This window comes from Thunnus albacares, chromosome 17, assembly GCF_914725855.1.
Source record: "Thunnus albacares chromosome 17, fThuAlb1.1, whole genome shotgun sequence".
NCBI lineage: Eukaryota > Metazoa > Chordata > Actinopteri > Scombriformes > Scombridae > Thunnus > Thunnus albacares.
Genome location: NC_058122.1, coordinates 9,942,501 through 9,960,371, shown reverse-complemented (window position 1 = coordinate 9,960,371; position 17,871 = coordinate 9,942,501). Strand labels below are relative to the sequence as shown.

The 17,871-nt window shown below is 40.0% G+C and overlaps 1 protein-coding gene across 2 annotated transcripts in view; it reads left to right on the top strand.

Moving 5' to 3' along the window:
• The window catches only part of prkcbb (protein kinase C, beta b), a 101,113-nt gene that overhangs the window by 57,821 nt on the left and 25,421 nt on the right, over positions 1 to 17,871 (top strand). For both annotated transcript variants that reach the window (XM_044331266.1, XM_044331265.1), the window contains exons 9-14: positions 2,387 to 2,530; positions 12,780 to 12,953; positions 14,350 to 14,441; positions 15,553 to 15,615; positions 16,634 to 16,772; positions 17,734 to 17,814. In XM_044331266.1, coding sequence (XP_044187201.1) covers positions 2,387 to 2,530; positions 12,780 to 12,953; positions 14,350 to 14,441; positions 15,553 to 15,615; positions 16,634 to 16,772; positions 17,734 to 17,814 — 693 coding nt within the window. The remainder of the gene's footprint in view (positions 1 to 2,386; positions 2,531 to 12,779; positions 12,954 to 14,349; positions 14,442 to 15,552; positions 15,616 to 16,633; positions 16,773 to 17,733; positions 17,815 to 17,871) is intronic.

Below are 17,871 nucleotides of genomic sequence, written 5' to 3'. Positions count from 1 at the left end.
GCCATACAAAAGTTGAGACACTTTCCCATTCACTTGAATGAGAGAGTGTGTCTAAACTTTTGACTGGTATTGTATATAAAATGAATTTCAGTTCCTTTTTTCTCTGTCTTCCCCCTTGTTCTTCCTCTATTTCTCTTTTCTGAGATTTTGTCATTCTTACGCTTTTTCTTTCTCTTTTTTTGTCTGTCCCACTTTCTCTTTTCTTTTTCTTACACACTCACATCAAGGGAAAGTGCTGAATCAAAGGAGAGTGAGAAGGGGGAAATGGAGGAAAGATGAAGGTGGAATGTCGTATTTTAAAGGAATTTGACCAAACTTTTTTTTTTAATTTTTCAACAAACAAAGTGTAAATTTCCTTCATTTTTATGCGTTTAAGCAAAATAAGATGATGGTAATGTACTGATATCTTGGACGCTAACCTCATAATTATAAGAACAATGAGAAGTCATTCAAAGTGTCATTGAAAAAGAACGAGACACCTGCGGAGAGAAAATTGGGTAAATGTCCACGGGAATTGTTTTTAAATAGTTAAGCTGTCACACTGCTTTCGTGTCAATGGGAGTTGCTACACAGAGGCTGCATTAAGACAGTGAAGGTTTGAATTAAATTTGAATTTATTCCACACATGTATCACCAAGTAAGTGCAAAGATTTTATTATTTATATACAGCATATGTCCCTTCTTACCGTGATATTTTATAATGTGCACAAAAATAGTTGGACACACAAGGCTGTAGACTGAGAGACAGGAGAGAGAGAGTAGCATTAATCTCTGAAGGCTTCGGGAGTGTTGCCTTCAGCATGCTCTGCTGCTCACAAATACCTGTGTGAGTGTGTGTGTGTGTGTGTGTGTGTGTGTGTGGTTGTGTGTGTGTGTGTCAGAACAGATGGAGACAGATAGAGCCTTTTATCCATTGATGAGTCAGGAAGCGTATGGGTTGCATCACTCACACACACACACACACACACAGACATACACACACACACTCAACACACACACATGAATCCATATAGTGAGGAGAGTAGTTGGATGCTTCACTCTGTCAATTTTCAAGACCGGGCAGCAGAGAAATTACTGCAACTGCCCAGACTAGAAGAAGTGAAGACAGCCTCATTGTGGATCAGCAATTTAAGATAAGATAAGGTTAGATAAGAAGCACCTCTGTAGCATTTTGCTAATGTCTTAAGATTATTTTAAAAATTGAAGCAAGGCTTCACAAAGTGCAGAATAAGATTACAATAGAAGTTTCTTATGAGAGAGTCAGGACAAGAGAGTGTGACAAGGTCGACGCAGAGACGAATCTATTCAGAGAGAGACAGAGTTAAAAATGAAACACACAGTGAACAGAAGAGAGAGACGGGGAAGTGGTGATAGACATGAATAAATGGAGTCAGAGACACGGGCCAGATGTATAAAGATGAAGTACAAATGAATTATTTTACAGACAGAGAGATGGTACAAAAACTTTCAGTGTGAGTGGGAGAGAATGGTTGAAGGACAGAAACAAGGGAAGTGTTGACAGTCATGATTGAATAGAGTGGCAGACTCACAGGGAGGTCATATTTGTTATGGAAAGTGTGAATCAGAGAGTAAAGTGCCTGTACAGAATAATTGAAATAGACTGAAAAAAGGGCTAAAAACTTTCCTCTCTTTTAACATACATGCCATTTGCACTTCTGTCTCTCTAATCTAATCTGTGACATTAAATTTTGGAAAAGAGGCTCATGTGCCAGCAAAAGTTGTGTGTTTTGTTTGGGAAATCTAATTCCTTTTGCACTTTGTGATTTATTTATTTTTTAAACTATTAAAAGGTGGCTGGCCATGACTTTCACCTCTCTTTCTCCTTTAGTTCAAAACTTTGAATGTGAAATATGTGTTACGGTGCAAAATCTTTACTGTGGTTTGTTCAGCGTATCCTAATGATTATAGTTTAAATACTGGTGTTGGCAGTGATGAAAGATAACCATAACCTGGTTTAAAATTCTCCCAACATCACAATGTTTAATTTTTAGCATTTTTAAGTATTTTACAATCAGAGAACTTGATATGATCGTCATATTTACCATAAACAAATGAGACTTGGGTCAAGATAACTCGTAGTTTGTGTGTTAGTGTTTCTCAAATGATGACAACACTTCACCTAACGCTCCTTTCAAAAAACACACACAATAAATGTTTAATTGATTTTTCTCTGAGGCCTTTTCCTCACACCTGCCAATATGCAAATCTCTGAAAGCTTGAGATGTTTTAATACTGAAACAACAGCCACCAGATTGTTTTTTTCGTACCCTTTATTCATCCACTCACAGCGTTAAGTCACTTTGATTGTTTCGAAGTTGGAGGTCATGTCTAATCTTGTCTCCTAATTTCTCTCTCCTGGATCTAGAGGGCTAAGATTGGTCCAAGCAAGAACACAGAGGGGAAGTCGGCCAATGCTGCATCCAGGTTCGACTCCAATGGCAACCAAGATCGCATGAAACTGTCTGACTTTAACTTCCTGATGGTGTTGGGAAAGGGAAGCTTTGGCAAGGTGAGGCCATGACGTCAATGTGTGTGTATGTTTGTATGAGGCACTGGTGCCTATTTTCGTATATTGCTGTGTATCCGCATAAGACTCATGATTACCTTTAGAACCATGTACTGTGTGTGTAGTGAGCAGCCGTGGTGCTACCTATAATGGTTACATACTTACCTGTATGCTTTATTTGTGGGATTGAAACATATATCCACTAGTTAGCAGATAAATGACAAATAATCCCTGTATAATACCAAAATATTTACGTATAAATGTGTTCTCCACATGTCTTCCAGTAATATGTGGCTGAATCAGGTGTTTTTCAGATTAGGGACCTTTTTGCTCTGTTAAATGCTGCAAATCAGTCTGTTCTCTCTGAACCCAAATATCTGTCTTGAAAATGTAAGCATGACATTGACACTGAGATTTTGCACAACATAAACACAAAGATGACACTTGAGAAGTTTCCTATATTGTTAATGTTAAAAGAAACCCGTGTAACTTAGCACACGCCAGACCTGCCAACACTCCCGTTTTTCTCCTGTATATATCCTCTCTCCGGCTCACCCGCCCCATTTTGTTGTTTCTCCGGGGAAACTCACATAATTTGCATGTCCCTCAACCTTTATTATGAATAATCATCATACACACGGATCCATATGTTTTGTATGTTTGTCTGACGTTACCCAAGTTGCCAGATCGTTTATGTGTGGGACACATACAGTCCACACACAACATACAAATTCAACCCATCTGTCACCACAACCACAACCTGACTCAAAGGGCGTGTGCACGGCTGCTCTGTGTGCAGGCAGTCTTTCCTCCTGTCCTCTGCTCTCCTCCCTCTGCTGCTGATGTGATTCACTGCCTGCAGGTACCGCTGGTATAGAGGAGGGACTGGTTTGTCTCAGCCAGCAGCTAAGTTTACAAAAATTTGCAAAATTTTAAGATATGTGGCAAAGCCAGATAAACAGTTAGACTGCATACAGACAGCTTTCGTGTTATTAGCTTAACCAGCATGCTGTGGTTGTGTAAAACATACCAGCGGTGGATGGGACAGTGCAGACAAAGCAGTTGAAAATATCACTTTTCTACATGTTTATTCTAGTTGAACAGGTGGCTTGATAAAGTACTTTTTTGGATTTTGAACAATAGTGCAATTCATTTCTTATAAAGCCAATTTTTCAATTAGAAAAGGAGGTCTTTTTTCAAAAGATGCATAGCCTTGCTTTAAGATCACAGCAGCAACATATTCTTCTTAGTTTCTCTTCAAAGCATGCCAGCAATGTCAGTTTTTCAGAGTCTGCCCTGTTGTTCATGGGCTTAATTGCAGATGCAAAGCATTCATTTCTGAGGACACACACAACCAAGCTCTGTAGGAATGCAGGGTATTTGGTAGCCATCATGCGGATGCAAACACATAATTAAACAGTGCTCCTCTGTGCAGTATGCGTTATGATTAATACCTCTGTGTGTGTTTTGCTGAGTATTAGAGCACAAGAATCCAGAGACGCAAAGGTAAGAGAGAGGAAAGAAAAGATGGACAGAAAGGGTAAGATAGAGATCGAAAGAATCAAAGGAGATGAAGCGAAAGTAGACAAAGATGGATGAAGGGAAAGGGGCGAAGAGGATGACGTGACAAGTGGAGGGAGCGATGAAAGGGGAGAGAGACAGAGATGTAAGAGCACGGCGGCAAGGTTGACATGAATGAATTGAGAGAGAGGTAAAAACGTCAGACTGAATGAAAGAAGGGAGAGTGAGCAAGGAGGGGAAAACCTTGGTGAGGGAAGACTGACGTGAATGAATGAAAATCGAGGCAAGGAACAGAAAGAGGGAGAAGAGTGAAGGGGGAGTGAGAGAGAAAATTGGGTAAACGAGGGTTAGAGCAGCGGGGATGGAGAGGCAGAGAGAGAGAGTGTAGCAAACTCTTGCAAATTAATATTAAGCACTTGTAAAATTATATGGGGCACCACCTCCATTGATTAATTAACCAATTCATTAATTAATTAGGAAAAATTATAATATCTGTAAATTGTGAACTCCATCTCTGTTATAAAGGAATACACAAATATGACTTGGCAATAAAGCAAGATATTTATTGAACTACCCAGGGATAGGGATGAATAGGGAATGCTAAGCATAAATACATATATACAACTAGAATGAATGCATGAATGAATGGGTAAATTAAATTAACAAGATATTGCCAACAGAATGAATGAATGAAATTGAGGGTTGGCGCGCTGAGGGGTAAATAACTAACTAAAACCAATAAAAACAACTAATTTTAGAAATCAGCAACTCTCAGATAGAATGCATGGTAGATGGTTAGTCCCTACTGTTTCTTGATGGAGGATGAAGATGAGGCGAACACCCCGGAGAGCAGCAGGGTGAAGCAGACTTGGTGTTTTTTTTTTTTTGGAGGGGGGCTGAGGCCACAGCCAGATGAGAACAGCTGCAGGTTCAGTGGAGCGCTCTGTTCAGTGCTTCTCAGGAGGGTGAATCCAACACTGGAGATGGGCTCAGACTGGCTGAGGCCACATCGTAAACACACCGCAGGGTTGTGTGTTTTCAGTCTTGAGGCATTCAGTTGCAGTCTGCAGAGTTGAAGCTGGGCTCTAACTACTAAAAGAGGTTCTCGGGAAAAGTCTTTAAAAAGTTAAACTACACGATAAAAATAGGAGATTACAAAAATAATAGATGTTCAAATGGCAAACAGTGTGCAATGACTAGACTGGTACTTAGCTTATGGCTCTGGCATCTTTGCAGTCTTCTTAGTCTCTTTCTGGGCTTTCAGCTCTCAGGGAAAAATGAAAAAGACAACGCCTGAAATGCAACACAGCCATAACTGCTGGCAAGGCCGAGAGAAAACACAGAAGACGCTGCAGCAGCAATCAGCACGCCAGCTGAAAAAAAAGAAGCCAAGCCAGACAAAGACTTGTAAACTTTTATAGTCTAGTAGGTGTAGTGTTTTGGAGGAAATAGCAACCTTGGTGCTCTTTGGAAAAGAACGCCTTGATTAGTAATGAATTTCTTTGTGTGAAGAGAAAACTGGTCTTCAATTTAATAATTGTATTCCTATAGAATAGCTGTAGGTTATAAAAATTGCAAAATTTGTTGACCAAATAAACAGAATGAAATCAATATCTTTTTTTCTCATCTGTAGTTAAAACTATGTGACAGTGAAACATATCCAAGGTCTCCATAATATCCTAGCATTCAAACTATAGCTAAATACTATGCTTGTAGTTTAATATCAAATAAATCCACACATCTCTTAAAAGTTACCAAAACGGTCACTAGATTCTGTGTGGTACTATGTAAATTAACAGATTTTGAACAGAGTTAGAATTTAGCATAAGTATCAAAATAATTCCACGATTCTGAAACACAGTAAAAGTTAACACTGTTTAGACAAGTCCAGATACATATTGTTACACATTATTAGTGGCATTTCTGACCATTTCAGACATTCCTTGTTAATTAGAGAAGAGATGAACAGTGAGAGAGACACTCAGGGAGGAATGTGGCTTGTCCATAAATTTATGACACAAAGTCATTAATTTCCAAAATTGTCCATTTTCTTCCCATGGCTGGAGAGAAGAGGCTGGATTTTTGTTCCAGTTCAATGTTTCCTTGACATCCTTATGCCTTGAGGTCAGAGGTCATTGTGTGTGTGTGTGTGTGTGTGTGTGTGTGTGTGTGTATGATTCCGCATCCACACATAGACAGACTGTTAGATTAACACATCATAATGTTTCTGAAAGAATTTAGCTTCTACTTATATTCCTGGGTTTATCCACTACAAGAGAGAGGGGGGAAAAGTGACAGAAAGAGAGAGCGAGACCATTGTCTGTGTACCAGACCTGTATGCCGGCTGCCTGTTTCCATGGTAACAGGCATTTAAAGCAACACTGATGCGTCAGTGTGGAGAGACTGAGTCGAGGGTCGATCATTACTGGAATACCCAACACATACATATACAAACACATACACACGGATTCCTGAAGCATGCACCTTCTGTAGAAACACAAAATGTGGAAACACGCACACACACACACCATTTGGGCGTGTACTAGGTACACACATATGCCAGTACATTCTGTGAATAATAGCTTTCAGAAATACTAGTATTTCAGAAATAAAGAGACATGCACATACACGTACATGCAAAAGCAGGCACTCACGTGATGTGTGTGTCATTTTAATGGTTCCTGAGTGTGCGTGGGAGGCTGGTACCTTCAGAGCTGCTCTTTCTGCCTCAGTGTCTACGGACATCTGCATCACGATACTGCTGCTGACGTTTCTCTGTGGACATGCTTACAGTGTGATACTTACACACACACACACACACACACACACACACACATACACATACACACTCGTATCTCATGGGCAGACACGAGCAAGCACATGCTTCTTCCTGATCTGTATTGTCATGTGTTTATGCACACATATCACAAGCATTCAAGCACAAACACATAAACGCACATGTATGAAGTTGGATTTATGCTGTGACCATACGTTCATGTGTACAGTGAACGTATGGTCTAAGTTTCAGCACCATGGACAGCACCGCTCAAAGCCTAAGTTTGCTTACATCTTTTATAATTACTGTACATAACTGATTTTATTACAACATTAATCTATAGTGTCATAAGAGTGGTGGAAGTATTATTTACTCTCCAAACCAACACTCAGGCCTAGATTTAGATTTATTAAAGCTTTTGCCCCAGTTTTTCAGGCATGTATTTGACACGTTCTGCCCCAGAAGCATGCGGTGCATTTATTAAAGAGATGCACCAGACTGGAGCCACAGTTTGTGTCATTTGAGCAAGTGTTTGCAACTTGTATGGGAGGGCTGCACAAATAGGAGGTGTTAAAGTAGGTGAACTTTCTCAACCTCAACATCTCAAAAACTAAAGAACTGCTCTTTGGCCCCTCAAAACACTGGTCCATCCTCCAGTCTCACCATCAAAGTAGAGAGGGTAGAGGTGGTGGAATCTTTCAGATACCTTGGCAGTACACTAGACAATAACCTCAGCTTTAATTAGCATACCATACTTTGTATTGTTGCCAATAGAGACTTACAGCCACCCGTAAACTATATCGCCTGTCTGTCCGACCCCATCTTCTTCTTCTCCTGTACCATAGCATTACTGTTTTCTCCATATGCTTACAGCTACCAATAAGAATAAACTCTTAAAGATAACTCATTTAAATGGTATTCCCACTCCAAACTTATGCGATTGTGTCACCTCATCCCTTATCTGCAAAGCAATCACAATCACACAAAACCCAGACCACCCACTCTACCAGCACTTTACCCCCCCTTCCTTCTGGCCAACTACCCATGTGCAGAAAGGCCTGTTTTAGCAAGAGCTTTGTTCCTACAGCCTTATGAGTTTTAAATAAGTAACCTCCTATGGTGTGTAGAGTGTCAATCCATGTCTTTGTCTTTGTAGTGTGACATTAAGTGTCCCTGTAATCCTGCATTTTGTATAACTCTGTATAATTCTGTGTCTTACTTGTTTGTGTTTGTATGAACTATGGAAAAGAATTTCCTCCTTGAGGACAAATCTATCTATCTATCTATAAGACATTGATGTATTCTGAGGGATTTACTAAGATCACGAAATTTTCAACAGTGAGTTTTGCAGGAGAAAAGTATGCGTAAACAGATTTACATGAGCCACATGGAAGGTTGTGGTGGGAAAAGAGACATAATGTTATCTTTGTTCTCTCAACAATAGCAGGCATAGAGTAGTCTCAACAAAAAAATATCATATCAGTAGCCATATTAGTTATCTAGAAATATAGAATCTAATAAAATATAGACCCATAAATTAATACTTTAGAGTAATAATTATTAATGAACATATATTATTTTGTACCAAATCAGAAAGGAATTTTGATGAAGAACTCAGCACATTTGCACTACATTTTCCATGTAAATCAGGCCCTCAGTGAACAATACATGTGCATAAATCAAATCAAAATGAAAGATTGCTGTTGTGACATCTCAACAGCAACTGCTGTTGAGATGTCACTTGGCCAGGAATAGAAAGCACATTGGCATATATACAACATGGACATATGAAACTCTGATATATCCAAAAATGAATAATCAAAAGCTTGTTTTAATATAGTAATTATAAAGGTTAAATATTTTTATTAACTTAATCATACTAGCAGCCCGAAGAAGTCCCACTGTGACCTACAGTGACTATCAGTGTGGGGCTAGACAGCAATACACACCCCTTCCATGTCATGATCCTGTCACAGTCTGGCTCTATGTTCCTTAGTTGACATTATCCACTAGTCCACCAAATGCCCTCAGACTTTTTCCCTGTTTGTTACACTGGACTGAGGGGGAGAAGGCTCTTGTACAGGACACTGTAGTTTGTTTTTGCACTGGCTACGAAATGTGACTGAGGAGTTTGGCATTTTTCTGTAGGTTTGAGTTATTTGTGTTTGCCATGTTTGAGGAGCTGCCTCATCATGAGATTGTATAAGAGAGTTTGTAGGTTATGCTATCGGTTGATTACTATAAGGATGTGTTTTCTGGTTTCTTGGCTTTCTGCTGCTTTGAGTTTTTCCTCCTGTGTCTCTGTTCTGCATTTTCCTCCACACCTGCCCTGCATCATCCTCGTTAGCCCTGCCCTGCTCCCTGTGTCTTCCCCGACCAATCAGCTCTATTCCTGTTCTCCTCTTCCACCTGCACCTCATCACCTCGTCAGTTTAGTATTTAAGTCCTGGTCTTCAGTTCAGTCTTGTTGGATCCTTTGTTCTTTTTTTTTTTGCTGTGCCTGCGTGCCTGATTCAGTATTAAAAGACTTATTCTTCAGTTGTAACCAACGGCTTTGTCCTGCATTTGAGTCCATCTCCTGCTACTCTCATACAGTCAGTGGATATTGGTCTATATATACACTACATGATATATGACAGTTAAGAATAATACAACATAGTCTAGCATCATGCGGTGCAGTGTTGTGCAGTAGAGTGTGGTTTCATTTGCTTCCCCTTCGTAAATTCACTCTGCAAGGTCAGCAGAGAAAACACACTGGCGTCATTTACGACATATGACAGTTAATATCCTCAGGCCTGCTTTTCTGTCAAATGACCCTGAACAACTTTCTTGGGTAAAACAGCGTCGCCAATAGTGACACGCCACAATTCATAGTACAGTAGCCAGTTTATGAATGACACTGCAACCAAAATGACCTTGATTGAGTCACTGAACCTTGCTGAGATCATGAAATGTAACTCTGAAGCTAAATTCATCAGCTGATGGCCTTAGATGACATGCAAAAGCTAAACAACATATTGTTGCTCCTGTTGTTACTTTGTGTCCTGTGCATCTTTTGTCTGCAGAAGTATTCTGATTGTTGATGAAACCTTGTTTCATGTCTTCTTTCTCTTCTGTTGGTCTTGTCCTTGTGGCTGCATTAAATGAGCTTTGGGCCAGATGGTGTCCTTCCTCCCTGTTTCAACTTTATAGAGTTTGTATTTACATAAAGTCACACTGACACCATATGGGATGACTGCACGCACACGCGCACACACACGCACTCTCACACTTACGCCTACTTTTGTCAAAGGATACCACCAGCATAGATCCAACTTCAATAGATATCTAAACTTTAATGCTGAAGATTATAACGCACATTCATGAACTGTGGTTGCCCTCTATGCAAACACACATTTTCAACCTCACACATACACACACACATATACTGTAAGTGTGTCTCTTTGTCCATCTGTGCTGCTCTCCCTGTAGAATCCAAAACCCAATAACCCCTCTATATTATCATACCTGAATATTTATAAGACATAAACAGCAAAGCTGCTGAGTTTCCGATCTCGTGGGGGGGAAAAAAAATACGAAGTGGATATAAGGTCAGTCTTATTGCACTATTCTTGGTGGGGTTTGAAAGAATAATGAGTGTGATATGGTTTCCATTTACATCATGAAGCTGACACTCATCTACAGCACCTTTTACAGCGAGTAAGCGGGTAGTGGACGCTTAACAGCACATGTTGCTTTTTGCAGACATACAGTCTGTCAGCTGGCCTTTTAGTAACACAATGGTCTTTCTAAGATCTAGGCTATCTTGCTGCCCCAGAAGAATGGTATATTAAACACATCAGTACATCAATCAAACTCAGCTTAACTTGAGAAGACTTGAACAGCTGCAAAAAATCTTTTAGTGCACCCTCTGCTTTATGCAAATTAACATAAGAAATGTAATAAAAGATTTAAATTTGAAATATGATTGGATGAAAGATTCTTTGTTGAGGTCCCAAAACTCAATTAGCCTCGTGGGAAGTACAAACACGCCATGCTAGCCATGTAATGGAAAGCTCAGCCGTTTTTCTTCCACATTGTTCTTGCCTTTTTCACTGCCTTGTTTTAAGATAAAATGTATATGTACGTTTATTAGTTTTAGGGCGATAGGAAGAAGAAGGCTGTGTAGTCAGTCGACTAGTTTTAGCAGAATAGACTGCTAAAGAGAGACTGTATCTGTGCTGATAATTCACATAAGGTACTACTTTCCTCAGTTTCTGAAATTGTCCTGGGTCTCTTGCTCTTTAGAAACCTTGGAGAGTGCTTTTCTTAACTTACATTTAATTTATATTTGATTATTTAAGTGTTAGGGTAGATGTAATAATTTCCATAAATGTAGTCAAAATCTACTTTAAACACAAATCTCTCCTTATTTACCATGTCATGGCTTTCTGTACACACAACACACACACTCATGTAACACCCCCGCATACAGATTTCAGTCCAGAAAGTTTGACTTTAGTGGCTTTCTAGTCACAGGCCTACTTCAACTTTTATGAGACGACCTGCGAGTTGAGACATGACCCACATTTGGCCTGCTATATGCAGCAGCTACTGGATTCTTCAGGAAAGAAGGTATGATGATGAGAGGAGAAAGGGAGAGGAGAGTATTGAGAAATTGAGAAAGAAGAGGAAAGAAACACAGATGAAAAAGGAGAGGAGAGGAGGATATGGTGAACAAGAAACCTGCGAGAGGAAGACAAGACAGAAACATTTACTTCTCTGTTTTAGAGACTGAGAGCAGCATGAGCCTGACCTTGGATACAAGACACTGAAACTGCTGAGCACACACACACATACACACACACACATACGCACAGCAATTCAGAGGCAGTCATCTCATGGTGGGTGCATTCTAGGCATCTGTCTTGTCCTTCTCTGCAGATTATGAGTGTGTGTGTGTGTGTGTGTGTGACTCCCAGATGTGCTCCCGAACTTCACAATTTAAACAAATAGGATTCTGAATTGCTTGACTGCTGCCGATCTCTTTCCCTGTCATTCCCTCTGTCCTTCCTCTCTGTCTGCCCTTTTGCTTCCTCCACTTTTTAAATCCTACTCTCTTCACCCATCCACCTTCCTTTATCTCCACCCGCCCCCACGCTGTGTGCCCTAAAGATCCTGAAAAAGAAATGGGAAATAATCCCCTTTTCCTCCCTCTTTCTCCTCTTTCTTTTCTACTTTTTTTCTCCTCTCTGGTGTTCGTGAAGGGCAAAGAGAAGCCAAACATTATGGAATCCCCACAGAAGCACTAAATAATCTTTCTCTATGTCTATTATTCCTTCCTTTTTTAATAACACAAAATATTTTTGGCAGAAACGACATTGTGAGCTACATTTTTGCACAAAATGGTGATGCAAGTTGATGACATCTCCGCCTGCATTTTTTTACATGCAGCAAAATTTATATCATGCAGTCTGACATAGATTGCAGCTAAGATTTTATTAGACATAAAAGAAATTTCTTGTAAGAAAAAAACCTGCAAGGTAGCTGTAGTCACACTGTGTAATAATCACCTTTAATCACCTCTTTTCCCTCTGTAGTGCCTATCTTTTTCTTCCTGTTTCTCATATTTTCCCTCTCCTCAGGTGACATCATTACAAAGTGATGAATCGGTTTTCTCTCTTTTCCCCCCTGTCCTTGCTCTCTTTATTTCTACCTTGACTGTCTAACCCCAAAAAAAGTCAGAAGATTTCCTGTATCATCCCATTCCTCTATCCCTGCCCTTTACACTACTTCCCCTGTCTCTCTGCCTCTCTCTCTTTTCCTTGCCTTCCCTTCCTCCATCTTTCTTTCAAGGTGATGGTGGTATAAAAGAGTGACAGGAACTGTGTGTCATAAAAATTTGGAATATTGATGAATTCATCTTCCTTGTATTTCTAATCTATCCTCTCTGTCTCTCCATCTCTTTCTATGTAGGTGATGCTGGCGGAGCGTAAAGGGACAGAGGATCTGTATGCTATAAAGATCCTGAAGAAGGACGTTGTGATCCAGGATGATGATGTGGAGTGCACCATGGTGGAGAAGAGAGTGTTAGCGTTGGCTGGAAAGCCCCCGTTCTTAACACAGCTGCACTCCACCTTCCAGAGCATGGTGGGTGGTCCAGTACATGTTCATATCCTACAAGAAACAACAGCCCTATTTTTTGTAACATTACTCTCAGTACTTAATTACATATTCAAGAATTCTAAAAGGTAAAGTTTGGGCACACACACACAAATCAAGGTAGCAGCCACAGACAACTACAGATCAACTTTCACTTTATTTTAGAGTTTTATTTACTGTTAAAGAGAAAATGTGCACTTGTTGGTTGCAAAAACACACAGTGACTCAAAACCTGCCCATTTTACGTAACTATATTTTGTCTTTCTTCATTCTTTGCAAGCTGAACTGACACATTCACGTTATATTTTATCAGAAGTGAGGTGCAGCGCGGTGTCCTGCTGAAGGGCACAGTGGCAATGCTGGTGAACACTGTGGTTGTAACAGCAGCCACCCTGCCTGCTGTCACCAGCTCACAGTTGGAATACACAGGCTGGATTCATATTTGATTCATGCTCATCTTCCGACGTATAATCCATATTACACTAGATGAGTTTCTTACACTAGAAGATGAGTCAACAGAGGAGTAAATATAGCTCACTAGTCCCATCCTTAACACTGAGTGCATGTCATATACATTCCCATAATTAATAAACGCACACATACGTCCATGTTTTCATTGATCAGTGAACATAATGTGTTGTGAATCCATTTGAAGCTGTGGTTAAAGGCTAGACAAATAAAATTGACCTGACCTACACACATACACACACACACACACACACACACAAGAAGTGAGTGTGTTAATCCTTCTCAGCACTAATTCTCTGACCAGAGAAGGGCTTTCGTACATATGGGACTTATGCAGTTACCCACGCACACAAACAGGCAATTATAACGTGCATACACACATATATGGAGCACATACTGCACACAGACAAGTGCTCATAAGAGTTATAAGCCAGTGCAGGCACACACACTCACACACACACTCACACAGATGCACATTAAAAGCCATAACACAATGTTTTCTCCAAAACACACACTGACACAAACAGACACATGGCCACATCCCTCCGCACTCCCTCACATACTGTACCTTATTGGCAATTTCTGTAGATAATGGAGGAGAATTGGCTCTTAAATTGATGTCGCTGTGTTCCCTCAGTTGAAGATTGATTGGATGCACAGATGACAACCCAATCACCTTTTTGTCACTGTCCTCTTCCTTCTTCTTTCTCCATCTTTAATCCCTCCATTTTCTCTTCCAATGTCATTTTCTCTGTATCTCTCTTTAATTTATCTCCCACATCTCCCCTTGTTCTCTCTTCTCTCACTTTCTTTTTCTCACTATCATTATTGTTCATTTCTCTGTGACCTCGCCCGCTCTCATGAACATGTACTTTCTGACCTTTCTTTCTCTGTCCTCCCCTCTGTCTCTCTGTAGGATCGTTTGTATTTTGTCATGGAGTACATCAACGGCGGAGATCTCATGTATCAGATTCAGCAGGTCGGCAAGTTCAAAGAGCCTCATGCTGTGTGAGTAGACACACACACACACACACATACACACACACAAAGTCAGCATTTGTAGACTAACAGCTAAGATACCTTCTTAGCCATCATAAAAAAAAAAACCCTCTCAATCCTGTGCTTACACACAATCGGTTTGGTAATGCTTCTTTAAATCATATTGAATAAGCCATCAGCACTTTTGACTGGCTGAGATGATGGATGAGCAATCCTAGCAGAGCCTCGGGGTAAAATATGTTGTTCGCCCCGATGAACGTTGCTGCTCTGAGGAACTTCAAAGAAAAGAAGGTAATCCAGCAGCTCCTGAAAGTTTTCAGTGTGTGGTAAAATACCTGCATACTGTATACTGCAGAATATAATTAAGGTGGCTGGCGGGATCACTGGTGTCAAGCCAAACCAACGGGCTGACATATTTGACAAGCGGGCTGTCGGGAAAGCGAGAGCCGTGGTGGAGTTTGCCCTTCATCTGCTTTATAGGGAATTACAGCTTCTTCCCTCTGGCAGAAGGTTTACACTGCTGAAGGGCAAGTCGAACGGGGTGAGGAACTCTTTTATCTAAGGCCATCAACTGGTTCTACTGTGTTTGATTTATGTATTAGACAATAATCAAGATATTCTGCTCCGTGGATGATGATGATGATGCCTTGAACTTTTGTCTTGAGTGTCTTGTCCTTATATCCTGTAAATTTATGTTGTGTCTAAAACCTAAAGCTGACTTAGCTTCCTGCTGCAGCGACGCACCCTCTGGTCATCATTCTGATCACAGATAAAACATCCAACAAGCTGTAAACAGGCTCTGCATGTTCTGCACGGCTCTCCTCGCCTTCAAAATGCCTCTTGACATCTTTTACGTGCGCTTTACAAAGAGACATTGATCGCGCATGACCACACAAACACACACACGCAAACATAGTTGAGTACGTGGTCAGTGTGTCCAGACTCCTCCTGTTGATCTTATCAGCTGCTCTCTGGCCTTGAAGAGACAGCACTGACCTTTATGCTGACACACACACACACACACACACACACACACACACACAAATTATTCCTCCGTTTTCCCTCTGTTCTTTCCTTCAGCCTCTTTCTAATTACTTTTGTTGTTTCTCTTTGTTTGTAGATTCTATGCGGCAGAGATAGCCATTGGTCTGTTCTTCCTACATCAAAAGGGCATCATCTACAGGTAACATCCATACCGCAACATAGTGAATACATGACATTTACACCAAACCATGTACGGCTAAGATTAGACTCAGTCCCAGTCTTTACCTAAATAACAGTGTCACCTCCATGAATTGGGCGTTTGGTTAGAGGTTTGCTGGCGTCACACACTGTACATCACATATCATCTGAATCAATACTAACAGCAGATTTTAGATTCTCATCACTCCATGTAAAGCCCCAAATCATATATCCTGATAAAAATTACACCAGTGAGTTTATATTAATGCAATGACCAATACTTCTCTCTATTATTTATTCTCTGCCATTCTCTCAGTGACACACAGTGGCACATACAGACAGACATCTGAGGCAGAGATTCTTAATTCTTAACACACATTTATGATATGATGAACTGATAACCAAATGTATTGTGTCAAAATGAATAATAAAAATTAAATTGCAATAGTCCAAACACATTTTACACCTTTTATAATATGATGGGTTTGAAAAATAGGCAATTTATGACACAAATTTGTTTCACTGAAGTCACTGAAGTACTTAATGTAGGTTTATGATTTTCTAGGTAATGTTGTTTTGCCTGCTTTTGAACAAAGCCTTTGTACTTTAAAAGTTTTATTTCAGCCAAAGCTGAGCAGATTTTTTTTTTTTTAAATTCAAGTCTAAAATTGCTACTTTAAAGATAGAAAAACTGACAGCCAATTGTTGAACATTGTTTTTAATGGATGATAAGGGATGCATTCACTGTAACATCAGAAATGCAGGAATGAAGTTAAACATTGATGTGTGATATTTGGGACAACAAGAAGGTTTTGACCTTTAGACTTAAACTACAATTTACTGACATCTACTGTTTATAATACCAAGCTGAGAATCTGCCCCTACAAATGTTGCAGTCCCCCCGCCTGAGAATCTGACTTACATATGTCACATACTGTAGAGAAGATGGGCCTCCTTGGTTCATATTTGTTCATAAACTGAGTGCTGTTCCTCTTTGATGTTGTTTTACCCTCCTGTAGAGACCTGAAGCTGGACAACGTGATGCTGGACTGCGAGGGCCACATTAAGATAGCGGACTTTGGCATGTGTAAAGAAAATATGCTCGATGGAGTCACCACCAAGACCTTCTGTGGAACACCAGACTACATAGCTCCTGAGGTGTGTGTCTGTGTGTGAGGTGTGAGTGATGGTCCCTGGTCTATATTTGATCATGCTGTTGTCTCGAATACTGCAGTACTGTATTGACACAGTTGCTACAGTTGCTTAATGTAGTACGCTGTGATGGACAGGACAAACATACCTAACCTCTCAACCTCTAGTGTCTGATCGGTGTCCTGATGTAACTTTGCTGTTTCAGATCACTGGAAAAACTATTAGCGCTAGTCCTGCTGCTACAGCTAAAACTATGTTTATTGCTACCACTTGTTCTGCTAATGCTACGACTTCTAAAACTGCCTCTACGACTACCACTACTACTGCTATTAGTAAATCTAATATGTTCCAAGTTGATCCAGAATCAGTTTGATCTAAACGTAGCTGCATTTAAATAAGCTGTTAATTAGCATAACGACCCAGTTAGAAGAAGATTGCATCATGTAACCACGTCAGTCCAAGTAAACTGGCTCCTTGGGCAATACATTTTATTTGTTTTAATGTGTCACAGTATATTAAGAGTTTCTGTACAATTCCTGCCAATTTTTACTGACTTGAGTCTAGTCAACAATGTGTCTATAGATTGACAGAGAAAGTTGATCTCTTACATTGTTTTAAGCTCTCTTTCCTAACACCTTTAATCAGACAAAAGCACTAAACTGCCTGATACAGTTTTGGTCATGATAGAGTAATAACTTTGTGATATTGTCAGTGTTAGAATTTTTATAACCTGTATGTAACAAGATTTGATCATGGTTGGAAATTATTTTCATTATTGTCATTGATATATTGTGTCTTGAAGCTGGATGAGGGATTACACTGATATGTTGGTATGATTTCTTGAAATACATACTAAACTGATTTTGTTGAGGTATTTTAACTAACTTTTCAGCAAGTGTTCTTCTTTGTGTCCACTGCCAATTCATTCAGTGTTTAAGTTCTGGGATTTTTTTCTTTTATATTTAAGATCATAGCCTACCAACCTTATGGAAAATCTGTGGACTGGTGGGCCTTTGGAGTATTGCTCTACGAGATGCTGGCTGGACAGGTTGGTTGGTTTGTGTGTGTATGTCTGTCAGTGTGTGTGTGTGTGGGTTTCTGTTGC